General features: G+C 44.5%; 1 protein-coding gene across 2 annotated transcripts in view; it reads left to right on the top strand.

Annotated features, from left to right (window-relative positions):
- The window catches only part of KHDRBS3 (KH RNA binding domain containing, signal transduction associated 3), a 136,665-nt gene that overhangs the window by 84,339 nt on the left and 39,036 nt on the right, over positions 1-13,290 (top strand). For both annotated transcript variants that reach the window (XR_013233966.1, XM_077351448.1), the window contains exon 6: positions 6,341-6,533. Coding sequence is in view for 1 of the 2 variants with exons in the window: in XM_077351448.1 (XP_077207563.1) it covers positions 6,341-6,533 (193 nt within the window). In the remaining variant the exon portion in view is untranslated. The remainder of the gene's footprint in view (positions 1-6,340; positions 6,534-13,290) is intronic.

Here is a 13,290-nt window from a genome sequence, read left to right as displayed (position 1 = left end):
TCTTTATGACCACCTTTCTGAGGTTTGGTGATTGGCGCTGCCTGCCCCCATTGTCCCCGGCCATCTTCCTTCACCTGTTCTGTTCCAGATCTGATCCTGGCTCGTGGTTCACCTGTAATGGATATGCTTGTTGTCGTTAGCTGTAAACCACGGTTTGCAGCTGTGGCTAGAAGCTTGTGAGTTGCAGGAGAGGTTGATTCTAGAGGCACCTCTTTGTTTGTGCATAGTTAAAAGGGAAGGTTCCCCTGTCTACAGTGGGGGTGATGGTCCCGTGGCCCAACAAAGTCCATTTGCCCAGTGTGATTTCACCCAGTGACACGCCAGACTGGTAAACCTTTATGCTTTTTATTTAGCTGCAGTGAATCAAAAAGCAGATGCAGGAGGACTCAGTGTCCACAGCTCCTGCAGGAAGAACAATAGAGATACATAAGGTTGTATAAATTTACCTCTATGACCTGGACCAATGTCACTGCTCCCCACCTCTCATTCCATCTCCAGGACCACTCCCAAATTATCCAGGGCAGCCCTGAATTTTCTGACATGGCAAGAGATCCCTGGGTGAATGCTCAGTTTACACTTGGCAGGACATATCCCCAGTGTATTGCGTCAGCTCGTATCAGGCTCAGCTCTGTCTGGAAGGCAGAGTTACAATGATCCTTAATTTTTAACCTAAACCATTTAAAACTGTCCGTAATTAACTTCCAACCTAATTCTTCAATAAGCCTTGCACAGGCGGGTTGCTCTTCTCTGCTGTGGGTGAAAGGTTGCACAGTAAGCAGGATTTTCCTAATGCAGAGAGAAAGAAAGATCAGATCTTGATCACCAATATAGAACTGAAGCCCATTTCCAATAACCATGTGATCAATTAGAACCACCTTTCTCACTGATCAATCTCCTGAAACATTCTTCAGGCTTCAAGAAACCCCAGAAGTGGCATGATTGTGCCAGAGATGGTTGGGAAGCAGAGCTGTGAACATGCCCACCCAGGGCCCCTCTAAGAGGAAAGTTAGGAGGCCAAAAGAGAACACACAGAAAGTGGTTACCCTAATCTCATTGTCTCTATTGTCCCACCCAGGCAGGCTCCCTCACCACATCCTCCAGACCCATCATTTGCCATTTTGGGAGGGGGCGGGGGACAACATGGCCATATATGGTCATATCACCCGATAAATGTTTGACAATTTTTAAAAGATATTTTTAAAAAATCAATTGAGTCCCACCCATTCGGGAAGCCCTTCCAGGGCTGTTTTGCAAAGCCCTAGTTACGAAAGCCTGAATTAGAAGGTTGTAATCACTTCCTTTATCCCCACTCCATCAGTGATGTGTGTGTGTGTTCTGTAGCAGCACGTCCATTTTTTGTGGATTTTCTCCATGGGATGGATGTTTTCCAGGGGAGAAAATACTTCACAACTGAGCAGGAAAGGTACAAAAGGTAAAATACTCCATTAGGAAAATGCAACATAAAGGACCTTAAACTAGCTCCCTAGTCATGGTTGCATCTCATCTTTACCTGTAGTAGTCCACCTTTCAAATCGTGATTCAAAGTGGATTATAACATTGAAAAAACAGCAGCGTACAAAACATCAAATTACATACAACGAACAATGCCAGGATGAAAGAAAACTGCCTAAAGTGTTCTGACGTTCAAGTTACAGGACTGTTCCGCCCTTCTGAACAGTTCCGCCGTCCACATTCTGTAGAGTGAAAGAAGTATGAGGAGACTTCCTGGCAGTAGCCGGCCCTTGTGTCAACTGTGAATACGACAAAAACCAGGCACTGAATATAGGGGGTCTTTGCATATTGGGGGCATCTCCGTGGGAGAGCCAGCCAGGTTGGATTCCCCAGTCCTCCACATGCAGCCAGCTGGGTGAACCAGCCAGTTGCCATTCTCCTTGGGCAGTTTTTACGGAGCAGATCTCTAGAGCAGGGGTAGTCAACCTGTGGTCCTCCAGATGTTCATGGACTGTAATTCCCATGAGCCCCTGCCAGCATTTGCACTTGATAAAATTGAAAGGGTACAGAGGAGAGCGACGAGGATGATCTGGGGCCAAGGGACCAAGCCCTATGAAGATAGGTTGAGGGACTTGGGAATGTTCAGCCCGGAGAAAAGGAGGTTGAGAAGGGGACATGATAGCCCTCTTTAAGTATTTGAAAGGTTGTCACTTGGAGGAGGGCAGGACGCTGTTTCTGCTGGCTGCAGAGGAGAGGACACGCAGTAATGAGTTTAAACTTCAAGTACTACGATATAGGCTAGATATTAGGAAAAAAATTCACAGTCAGAGTAGTTCAGCAGTGGAATAGGAGGTGGGGAGTTCCCCCTCACTCCCCCCTCACTCCCCCTCACTGGCAGTCTTCAAGCAAAGGTTGGATACACACTTTCCTTGGATGCTTTAGGATGCTTAGGGCTGATCCTGCGTTGAGCAGGGGGTTGGACTAGATGGCCTGTATGGCCCCTTCCAACTCTATGATTCTATGAGAACCCTGGGGTTGTATGAGAGCTCCCCAGGGGTTATGCGACCTTTCCCAGAAGTTTGGATAGCCATTGACATCACTAGACACCCCTGTAGCCCACTTCTCCTGTTGCTTTACAGACCTAGTATCTTTCTCCCCAATGGAAATGATTAATTATCGATCAGTTGATTGGCTGGCTCCTACATCTTACTTTCATACCAATGTCTCTGAAGGGTCAAAGCGCCACTTCTTGGGGTCCTTGAAGCCTGAAAAATATTTCAGGGGTTCCTTCACAGTCAAGCGGTTGAAAAAGGCTACAGTAGAGGGAGCATGGCAACTATAATAATAGAGTTGGAAGGGGCCATCCAGGCCATTGAGCCCAACCTCCTGTCCATTGCAGGATCCTCCTAAAGCATCCATGACAAGTATCTGTCCAGCCACTCCTTAAAGACCACCAGTGAAGGGGAGCTCACCCCTTCCTTAGGGAGCTTATTCAACGGCTGAACTACTCTGACTGTGAATTTCCCCCTCCTTATATCTAGCCAGTATGTTTCTACATGTAGTTTAAAGCCACTACTGTGGGTCCTCTCCTCTGCTGCATAGCCAGAGAAGTGTCCCTGTGTTCTGCCCCCCCCCCCTTCTCTGGACATCTATTTGCATTTTCCTGCTCCCTGATTGAATCACACTCGCCATCTGCCCTCGGCTTTGCATTGGGGAGGTGGGCAGACTTTCAGCTCTCTTCGTGCAGGAACAAGCGTCAGGCTTCAAACTTGACATTCCAGACTGTTATCGCACACTTTCATTCTACTTTAAGGAATGTTCCCACACTTGAGCAACCCAGCTGCCCTCGCTCTGTCCTCCCTCCAAAAAATTATGTAAGCCATCAAAAACTCCCCCCTCCCACCAAACACAGCCCTTTTCTCGACATTTTGCCTTTGTAGAATTTATAAATTTATCATTTCAGCCTGCCCTGTTTTGTTTTTCGCAAAATGAGGATTTTTTTGGGACAAATAAAACTTGCAACAACTTTTTGAAGCATTACCAAAGTTTCCCTTGTGAAATTAGACATCGTCCTGCTGCTGGAGAGGTGCAGGCTGGCAATTTCCCAGAGGATCTTTTATTATTATCATTATCAATTTATTGATTTATTTATATACGGCCTTCTTAGCGGCTCAAGAGTGTGTGTAACAGCAGTAGGAACAAACAAAAGTACATTAAATTCAGATAAATATTAATGAAACCATAAAAACATTAACAGTAACCATCTCAGTAAAAACATTAATCCAGTGGAACAGGCTTCCTCGGGAGGTGGTGGGTTCTCCATCTTTGGAAACTGTTAAACAGAGGCTGGATAGCCATCTGGCAGGGAGGCTGATTCTGTGAAGGCTCAAGGTGGTGGCAGGTGACAGTGGATGAGCGATTGGGGTGTGAGTGTCCTGCATAGTGCAGGGGGTTGGACTAGATTGGTGTAGTGGTTAGGAGTGTGGACTTCTAATCTGGCAAACCAGGTTTGATTCTGCGCTCCCCTACATGCAACCAGCTGGGTGACCATGGGCTTGCCACAGCACTGATAAAGCTGTTCTGACTGAGTAGTAATGTGGTTCATCAGTCTTCTGTGCAGGCTCACATGGGGGCTGTGCATGAACAAGTCTGCCATCAGATAGACCTTTACAGCTAAAAGACTCTAGGGGGGCCCTGTGTGCCAGAGCTAGAAGCTTGTTCCCACCCATGGATGGATGCTGTTATGCAGCAGCATCCCCCTTCATCCTCAATACCTCTAGTGCCGCTGAAGCAGAGCATGCAGCGGGGCAGGATGGGAGGGCATGTGTACCTGCAGAGAAGGTATTCAATGAATAACAATTATAGGTAAGTGCAACCTTGTTTTCTCTCACATTGTTGCTTCTATGCCCTGGAATGGTGGAAAGCCTTCTTGACTATCACTGGTGGCTTTTTTGTCCTTCATTCTCTGCAAATTGCGAAATCCCAGATTTAAATAATCTCTTGGCCATCTAGAGAGGGGGAACCAGATGGTTGCAAGCGGCGCGCACATTAAGCATGATGCAAATTGGTGAAGTATCTAGTTTTCATATTGATGTATGCTAACATATTTGAAGGCTGATAAAGCTCGAGGTTTTAGCCTCCCCAAAAGACTTTTGATGATGATGGCCTATTGAGAGTAGTGGGGACATTACCCGAGTCCATCAGTGGCATCTTTGCATGCTAATTCCAAGTAACACGTCTCATTATAGTGCGGTTGATTTATCTCCTGGACATAGAAGGCTCTTTTTCTTTTTCTTACTCATGAGGTTGCCAATTAAGCAGTGGAATTGTCACACAAACAAATGATCTTCTGCGCTCCGTCATCCTTGTTGATAAGCATTTAATATTGTGACAGGTTAAATTACACCTTTCATTTAAATGTGTGTAAAGATACATGGAACTGAACGAGCATATTCTGGAATGTGGGCAGGAGACGTGGCATTGTGTTCATCTGCGGCTTGTTTTCATTCGTGGGCTTCTCCAACCCAAAACTTGTGTCTGCTCTCTCCGGTTAGGCTTTACTGCTATTCAATATCTGTTCTGCAGATGCTTTGTTCAGGGGGAAATTCCTGAAGTACACCAAGACCTAGATTATAGCATCATAGGGTTGGAAGGTACCACAGAGGCCGTCTAGTCCAACCCCTTCTCAATGCAGGATCAGCCTAAAGCATCTAGGATATGTATCTGTGCATCCGCTGCTTTAAGACCTCCAGTGAGGAGGAGCTTACCACCTCCTTAGGCAGACGATTCCACTGCTGAATCACTCTACTTTGCCCCCCCCCTGAAATTTAGCTGGTATCATTCTACACGTAGTTGAAAGCCATTACTGCGGGTCCTCTCCTCTGCTGCCCACAGGAGCTACTCCCTGCCCTCCTCCAAGTGACAGCCTTTCAAATGAGTCCTAGTTCTCTTAGAGGTCTTTCAGCCTGACCTGCCTCTGTTGTGAAAAGGGGAAGGGTAGGTGATTGTAAACTCCTTTGAGATTTCTTTGAGTAGTAAAAAGTGGGGCACAAAAAACCCCCAGCATGTCTTCTTCTGTCTGCACATAGGTTGTCATATGAAGACATATGAAAAGCAGCCCTTTATAAATTGTATTTGTATACTCCTACACTGACCACACTGACTGATTTTGTTAGATCTCAGAAGCAAAGCAAGGGTGCACCCAGGGTAGCATTTGGGCGGGAATGCCAGGATTGCTACTCAGAGGCAATACCAGGATTGCTACTCTGAATGACTCTTACCTTGAAATCCCTATGGCAGGCTTTCTCATTAAGGGTTTCACGAAACCCTGGGGTTTCTTGATGGCCCTAGAAGGGTTTCCTGGATGAGTGGGAGTTCTCTTCAAACACAGGTCTTGGATTCCTAAAATGTATTTCCCCCATCTCCTCTCTCGCAGTGCCAATAAAACGGATGGAGAGGAAAGCAATGTAAACTGCTTTGGAATCCCCATTGAAGGAAAGACAGGGTATAAATAAAGTAAACAAAACTTATTATTGTTTTCCAGGTATTCAATTCGTTATTTGTTCACTCGAATATTCACTGCCGGACATGATTTTTAACAGGTTTTTGAATGTATTAGGAGGGAGTGCTGTTTGGTTATGATGATTATACTGCCTTCTCTCTTATTTGGAGAGGATACTTGTGATCTCCACTGAAATCCCTGTTTGGTCTGGGAAGCAGATTAGATAATAAGCAATAAACCTTCAGTTAGAATGTTGTTTGGCAAGCTCTTTCTGACTTAGCCGTCATCCTGATGCCAAAATTGCTGTTTACACCAGACAGTGTTGTGGGTGGAAGTGAAGAGAATGGACTGGGCTGTTTATATATAAAACTATGCTCTTGTTCGTAGAGTCCGTGGAGGCGTGCCACCCCCACCTACTGGCGTTCCAAGAGGGGCCCCAGCACCCAGAGGAGTACCACCCGGCAGAGGTCCTGTCGCTCGCGGCCGTGGTCTTCTGACTCCCAGGGCAAGAGGAGTTCCTCCATCCGCTGGCTACCGACCTCTTCCACCACCTCTGGCACAGGATACGTATGGAGAATATGTAAGTTCAGTTGCATCATTTCAGGGAAATAGTGCCTTCAGCAGACCAGTGTTTCTTTTTCTTTTTAAAATTGATGTATTTTAGAAAAACAGTGAGGGTCCATAAAAGGAAAGGGAGTGGGTGGGTGGATTATATAACTTAATTACATTCATCAAAGTCAGTAAGGCATAATATATCAGTGTTTTCTTTTTTTCAGTTGATTGAAAATATTTGTGCGTTTTGAAGGCGAATTGAGTCCATTAACATTTACTGTTACTATTTTTAATTTATCCATTTTGCCATGATGTTGTTGCACATCCAACTTAACCTTTTCTATGGTGGTTTCTTCTTTGGAGTTTTAGATTTGTGAACTTTGCTTTGAGCTACTAGCAGATTGCTTTGAATTACTTGGAGATCCCCCTTCTGTTCTTCTACATTGTCCTTTGTTTGCAGTTCTTTGGCCAGTTGCTTGGCTTGTTTCTCTGCTGTGATTATTTTTTTTCCTTTCTGTAAAAATACAGAAAATTTCAAATGATATTCACCAGTACTTTCTCCTTTCATTTTTGTAACATCTGTCTCAAAAATCAAAGTCTTTCTTTTTTGTTAACACACTTATTGGTGAATCCCAAAGCACTTCTTTTCCCACAGTTGGTCATTCCCTTTGGTTCTTTAGTAGTTTGTCTTTTGTTTTCTTGTAGGTCAATCTAACCAGGATCTCAAGGTAGCTTTTTCTTGAATGCAAATTTTGAATTCACTCTAAAAATCTGCTCAATGTCCTCTACCTTCAAATAATTCCGAAGTAAGTCATGAGAGCTTTTCCCCTCCCCATGATTTGGCCTCCCCATATCCTCTGGGATTATGAGCCTCTTGTGGCGCAGCGTGGTAAGGCAGCAGACAAGCAGTCTGAAGGTCAGCCCATGAGGCTGGGAATTCGATCCCAGCAGCCAGCTCAAAGTTGACTCAGCCTTCTATCCTTCCAAGGTCGGTAAAATGAGTACCCAGCTTGCTGGGGGATAAACGGTAATGACTGGGAAGGCACTGGCAAACCACCCCGTATTGAGCCTGCCATGAAAACCCTGGAGGGCGTCACCCCAAGGGTCAGACATGACCCGATGCTTGCACAGGGGGATACCTTTACCTTATTTTCTGGGATTCCTCTAAATTGAGTTTCCAAAATTTCAGTTATTCGTTCTGCCACTTCAATTTGAAGATCCTATGTTTCTAAATTATCTTTTTGCATCTCTTTGATTTTTATAATTTCATGTGTATGTTCTTGAAGTTTAAATTCATTTCTGATAGCCTGGCCAATATCTCTCGACACATTTCTTGAAGGTTCTTCTGAGTTCTTTCCTCAGATTCTTGAGCTGGTCAATAAGTAAAATTTATTGCTACGGTCATTCAGACCAGGTTGCACATAGTAAAAAAAGAAGCTATATGAATATAATCATGAAATACAATACAATATAAACGTATCAGTATTTGTGAACCAGAAATATCTTAAAGAACTATGGGTTTTAATGATAGCAGCACAAAACTTTGCAACCTGTGAATGCAATCATCACTTAACAGCCTCCTTGACCAATCTGTAGCCAAGCATCCTGGGAATCTTTTAATCGACAGGCCAATCAATTTGCTTCAGATAGCATCATAAGCTGAGCAATACAGAAGTATGTGTTCTCTAGTTTCAATCTGGCCGCTACCACAGAAACAGAATCTCTGCAAGAAGGACGTAATCGATTCTTGAAGATTTCTCTGAATATTCTGGATACTCTTGGGTTCTTTGAATCTTGAACGGTCTTTTTAATTCTTTCTTCAAATTGTTGCATTTGGTGAACCAATCTTTGTGATAATTGTTCCACCATTCCGTCACTTCTCTGATCCCCATACATTTGATCGGTACTCTCTTTGCCTCTTAGATGTGTTCCCACTGCAATTTTGCTTTTTGCTGTTTTATTTTTTAAAATATTGTACACACTCTCCATATATTATTCCCAAATACTTTTTTTCTGTGCATATATCAAATTAAAAGTTTATACTATTTAAATAAGGCAACTGAAGCAGTGGTCCCCAACCTTCTTCAGGCCGGGGACCGAGGGGGGGGGAGAGGGAGGCCTGGGGATTGGGGCGGGGAGAGGGATAGCGGCGCTTGCTGGCGGGTGCAAACGCTTCCCCCCCGCTCAGCATGGCACTTTCCGGGGGCGCAAATGCGCAGGTGAAGAGCTGCTGCACCTGCGCATATGCACGCACGCCTCCCCCCAGCTTGAGTGATTCGGCCGCCAAAGAGGGCAATCGCTCCCGGCACAGCGAGCCCCATGTCACGGGGGGGGGAGGTGTGCCCACTGGTGCGCCAGTGCCCACGCCTCCCTTGCCCCCGTCGCGGCCCGGTACCGGGCCTCAGCCTGGGGGTTGGGGAACACTGAACTAAAATATACCTCCATTAGAATAAAAAAATTATATTCTCTACAGTTCTTATAAAAAAGGGCTAAATGTAGCAAGTAATTAATGTTCGGAATAGATACAGTATAGATGAGAAAGGTATCTTCTATCCATTAAATCACAAACATAAATCTATCATCAACAGAACAGTTTTTCTTCTATTAAAATTATAATACAGTAAAGCAGGGAAGAGAGATGATAAATGAAAAGCGTAGAAAGGAGAGGGAGAAAGGAAGGGGGAGCATCAAGGTGAGGGGGGGGAGAGCAGTATCTTAGCTTTGTTTCCCAGTAAGCTGATTCATCTATTGCCTTCAGAAAACCTTTTTCCCCCAGTGTTTTCCATCTTTTTCATTCTGAGACGTTTCAAGTGTCCAAATAGAAAACATATAACGGGAAAGTAAGTCTTGTCTTTCCAGTGAGACAGCTGTCTGGCAGAATTTAGTTTTATGAAGTCCCACTGCATCACATCACAGCTAAAACACTGAACACTCAAAACCAATGTCTTTCATCAAACATTAAAAAAAGTAAAAAAACAAAGTACCCAATTATGTATTCTGCAGAGTATAAATAATATGAAAAAAAGAGCTTTGTTTAGTAATTTTTGTTCTTATTGAAGCTGAGATTTTCTTGGAAAGCAGCCAAATGCATTTGTGCCGAAATAAAGTTCTGTAAAACTGGCTATATAAATATTTTGGTGACCAGCTGTAATTAATGGTCAAAGTTTATCAAAAGCTTTTGTCCAAAAGCCAGAAATTTTCAAAGAGGGTGCCTCTTACTGCTGTATTCTGAAATCTGCCTTCTAATGCTGCTGGAAGAGTCCTCTTCTTTTCCGTTACAATTGCAGTTCCAAGAGAGCAAAAGATTGCAAAGTTTGCTGAATCCAAATTTGCTCAGGTTGGTTTCATGCCTACGTTAACATCTTTGTAGGTACCAGTTTGTTTTGTCTAGGCCAGAGGTGGCCGAACTGTGGCTTCTCAGATCTCCATGAACTACAATTACCACAAGCCTCTGTCAATTGGCCATGTTGGCAGGAGCTCCTGGTAAGTTTAGTCCATCGACATGTGGAGAGCTGTCATTTTGGCCACCCCTGGTCTAGGCTTTTTGACTGAAGTATTGCAACAAAGCTCTTCTTAGCATAATTCTAGGTTGTTTTATAGATACCATGATAAGCAACTGAATATTGTTGGTTATGCCCCGTTGGAGGGTAAAAGATTGGTAAATTTGATGACCGAAAAAAGTGTGACCATACTCAAGGAGGTCTCTGGAGAGATGACATTTAAAGGTAAAGGTAAAGGTATCCCCTGTGCAAGCACCGAGTCATGTCTGACCCTTGGAGTGACGCCCTCCAGCGTTTTCTTGGCAGACTCAATACGGGGTGGTTTGCCATTGCGTTTTCCTATTAGAATGAACAGTTTCCTATGTGTTCTATCACTTAGGGTGGTGAGCACATCTGCTGCCCAATCCTGTGCATTCCCCATCATTGATCCTTTGGAACAGGCTTCTGGAAACAGAGTACAAGGTCTCAACTCTGCCAGGTTTTTCAAAGACAGTGCAGTTTCTTGAAAGGCCTTGTTATTAAAATGGGATTCCTTTGTTTGTTTTTAAAAATGATAATTAGCATTAGATTGCCTCTTTGTGCGTGTGAAGTTGCTTTCGGTGTATTGTGTGTTTTAGCCCCCAAGGACCACTCAGCTCAGACGGGGCCTGTGGGGGAGACCATGGGCACTTTTGCATGGGTGGGCCCAAGCCCAAGCCCAGTGATATTGGCCCTAGGCCCTTACATTCCCAGTCAGCCCACGGATTTCTGATGTTCTCATTGAGGAACCCTTGCTTAGACCTCTCTGGAATTCAGTTTAGGGTACTATTTGTCAAATATGCCCCCCCTCCCATTTGTCTTATCAAGTGTAACACAGACTTCTGTCAAGGTGATCCATGGACTTATCTGAGTGTGTATTAATGCCTTTCCAACCAACTGTTTCTCATTAGATGCATTTTTACAAAGTGCTCCCATGGCATTCCCTGCCTTGCTGATTGCAACATCTGTTGAAAAAACAAATCTGTTAGGGTTTAAACATTAAAACTTTAGATATACTCCATTAGGATTTCTTAGAAACACAATGGAAAAAGACCTAAGCACTCGGTAGCCTTCCAAGATACTTAGAATAAACACACTGTAAACCAGCCTTTTTCAACCTTCTGAACATGGAGGAGCCCCTGACATAATCTTTCGGGCTTCGAGGCACCCCAACAGTCATGTATGCTGACCATATCTTCCTGCCCTGCTCCCCGGAAGTGACATGTCACTGGAAGTGACTTCACCACCCATGTTAACAGACAGGCTTGAGGATTGAGGTGGGGAAGAGCAGAAGGCAGTTTAAGGGGGGGAGTAGGCATATAGCCTCTGCCCCTTCACAGACGTAGAAACCACGAGAGAACTCACGCTCAGGATGGGGAGGAAGGGGATCATTGAAAGCAGCTGGTTCTTAGCTTGTGGCTTAAGGTAGGAGGGGGAATGCCACAGACCCCCTCCTAATCTCTTCCTGACCCCTTTGTTGGGACTTTCTGTCCTAAACATTTAAAAGCTTAAAACCCTTTTTCCTCTGATGCTGAAGTAGTAGTATTAACTTCCCAGATATCTCAGCTGGAAACTTACCTACCGGAGGGTAAGCAGAAACTTAATTAATTAATTATCTGACTTTTAGGCCTCCCCTCTCCAAAATGGTCTCAGGGTGGCTCACAACAGTATATAAAAATAACTCAAGGACATATAAACCCCCAAAAATGCCATGTTAAAAAATTAACTCATGCCCTAACGAACCTAGCATACAGTTTGTGATGTTCTGCTGTGTGGCCTGTCTCAGGACGGGGACAGGCATCCTGGGTGAGAACCCAGATGTGGGCTAGGCAGGGGGCCCATATAGGTATATATGGCCCTGGGTCAGAATCCTGTGATGTAAACGGGCTCAGCCACTACCACATGCCCAAGATATTGTGCAACCCTCAGCAGTGCTCAGAATTTGGTTGTAAAACCTATTTCTCAGGCAGAAATGCAAGTAGGGATATCAGTAAGTTGAACTTATTCCAAGTGGCTACCGCCGTCGTCTTCTCACCCAGAACTCTTTGTTTCAGAGGTCGGCTCTTGAGGTTCTTTCCAATATGTTGGTCTTGTAGGTTCGTTCGTTTGTTCATTCATTCATTTGTTTGTTTGTTTATATATCGCCATCCCCGAAGGCTGAAACAGAACAGAAACAGTACAGATAACTTAGATTAATAATGATAAAATTAATAATCATAATAATGATCTCCAAAGATGGACAACCCACCACCTCCTAAGGAAGCCTGTTCCACTGAGAAACCACTCTATCAGAAACTTCTTCTGGATGTTTAGACAGAATTTCTTTTGCATTAATTTCATCCCATCGGTTCAGGTCTGACTCTCTGGAGCAACAGAAAAAAATCTGCTCCATCCTCTGTGGTCCTCCAGATGTCCATGGACTACAATTACCATGAGCCCCTACCAGAAAATGTTGGCATGGGCTCATGGGAATTGTAGTCCATGGACATCTGGAGGGCCGCAATTTGACTATCCCTGCTCTATATGGCAGCCTTTTAAAATATTGAAGATGGCTATCAGATCCCCTCTCAGTCATCTCCTCTCCAGGCTAAACAGACCAAGCTCCCCCAACGTAGAGAGCAGGCACAAGAATCCTGCTAGAAACTGGTAGTGGTAAAATAAGTTGACCACCTTTCATTGGAATTGAAAGTTTGATTTAAGCTTTCCACTTCAAAGGTAGTTCAACATTTAGCCCTTTATCAGTGAATAAACACCTTCAGTGTTGTATGAGGGTAAAGGTAAAGGTATCCCCTGTGCAAGCACCGAGTCATGTCTGACCCTTGGGGTGACACCCTCCAGCGTTTTCATGGCAGACTCAATACGGGGTGGTTTGCCAGTGCCTTCCCCAGTCATGACCGTTTACCCCCCAGCAAGCTGGGTACTCATTTTACCCACTTCGGAAGGATGGAAGGCTGAGTCAACCTTGAGCCGGCTGCTGCGATTGAACTCCCAGCCTCATGGGCAGAGCTTTCAGACTGCATGTCTGCTGCCTTACCACTCTCATGTGAGGGGAAAGAAAGAAAGAAAGAAAGAAAGAAAGAAAGAAAGAAAGAAAGAAAGAAAGAAAGAAAGAAAGAAAGAAAGAAAGAAAGAAAGAAAGATAATGGTCTGTCTCCATCAGTGGCTCTCGCCAAGGTCATTTCAGCACATTGTCACAGCAACAACGCTTAAATTTCCCACAAAGTGTAGCCGTGATAGGGAGCCCCTTCTTGTTACATGTCCCCGGCA

This window comes from Paroedura picta, chromosome 9 (assembly GCF_049243985.1).
Source record: "Paroedura picta isolate Pp20150507F chromosome 9, Ppicta_v3.0, whole genome shotgun sequence".
Taxonomy (NCBI): Eukaryota; Metazoa; Chordata; class Lepidosauria; order Squamata; family Gekkonidae; genus Paroedura; species Paroedura picta.
This window is presented reverse-complemented; position numbering and strand designations above follow the sequence as displayed.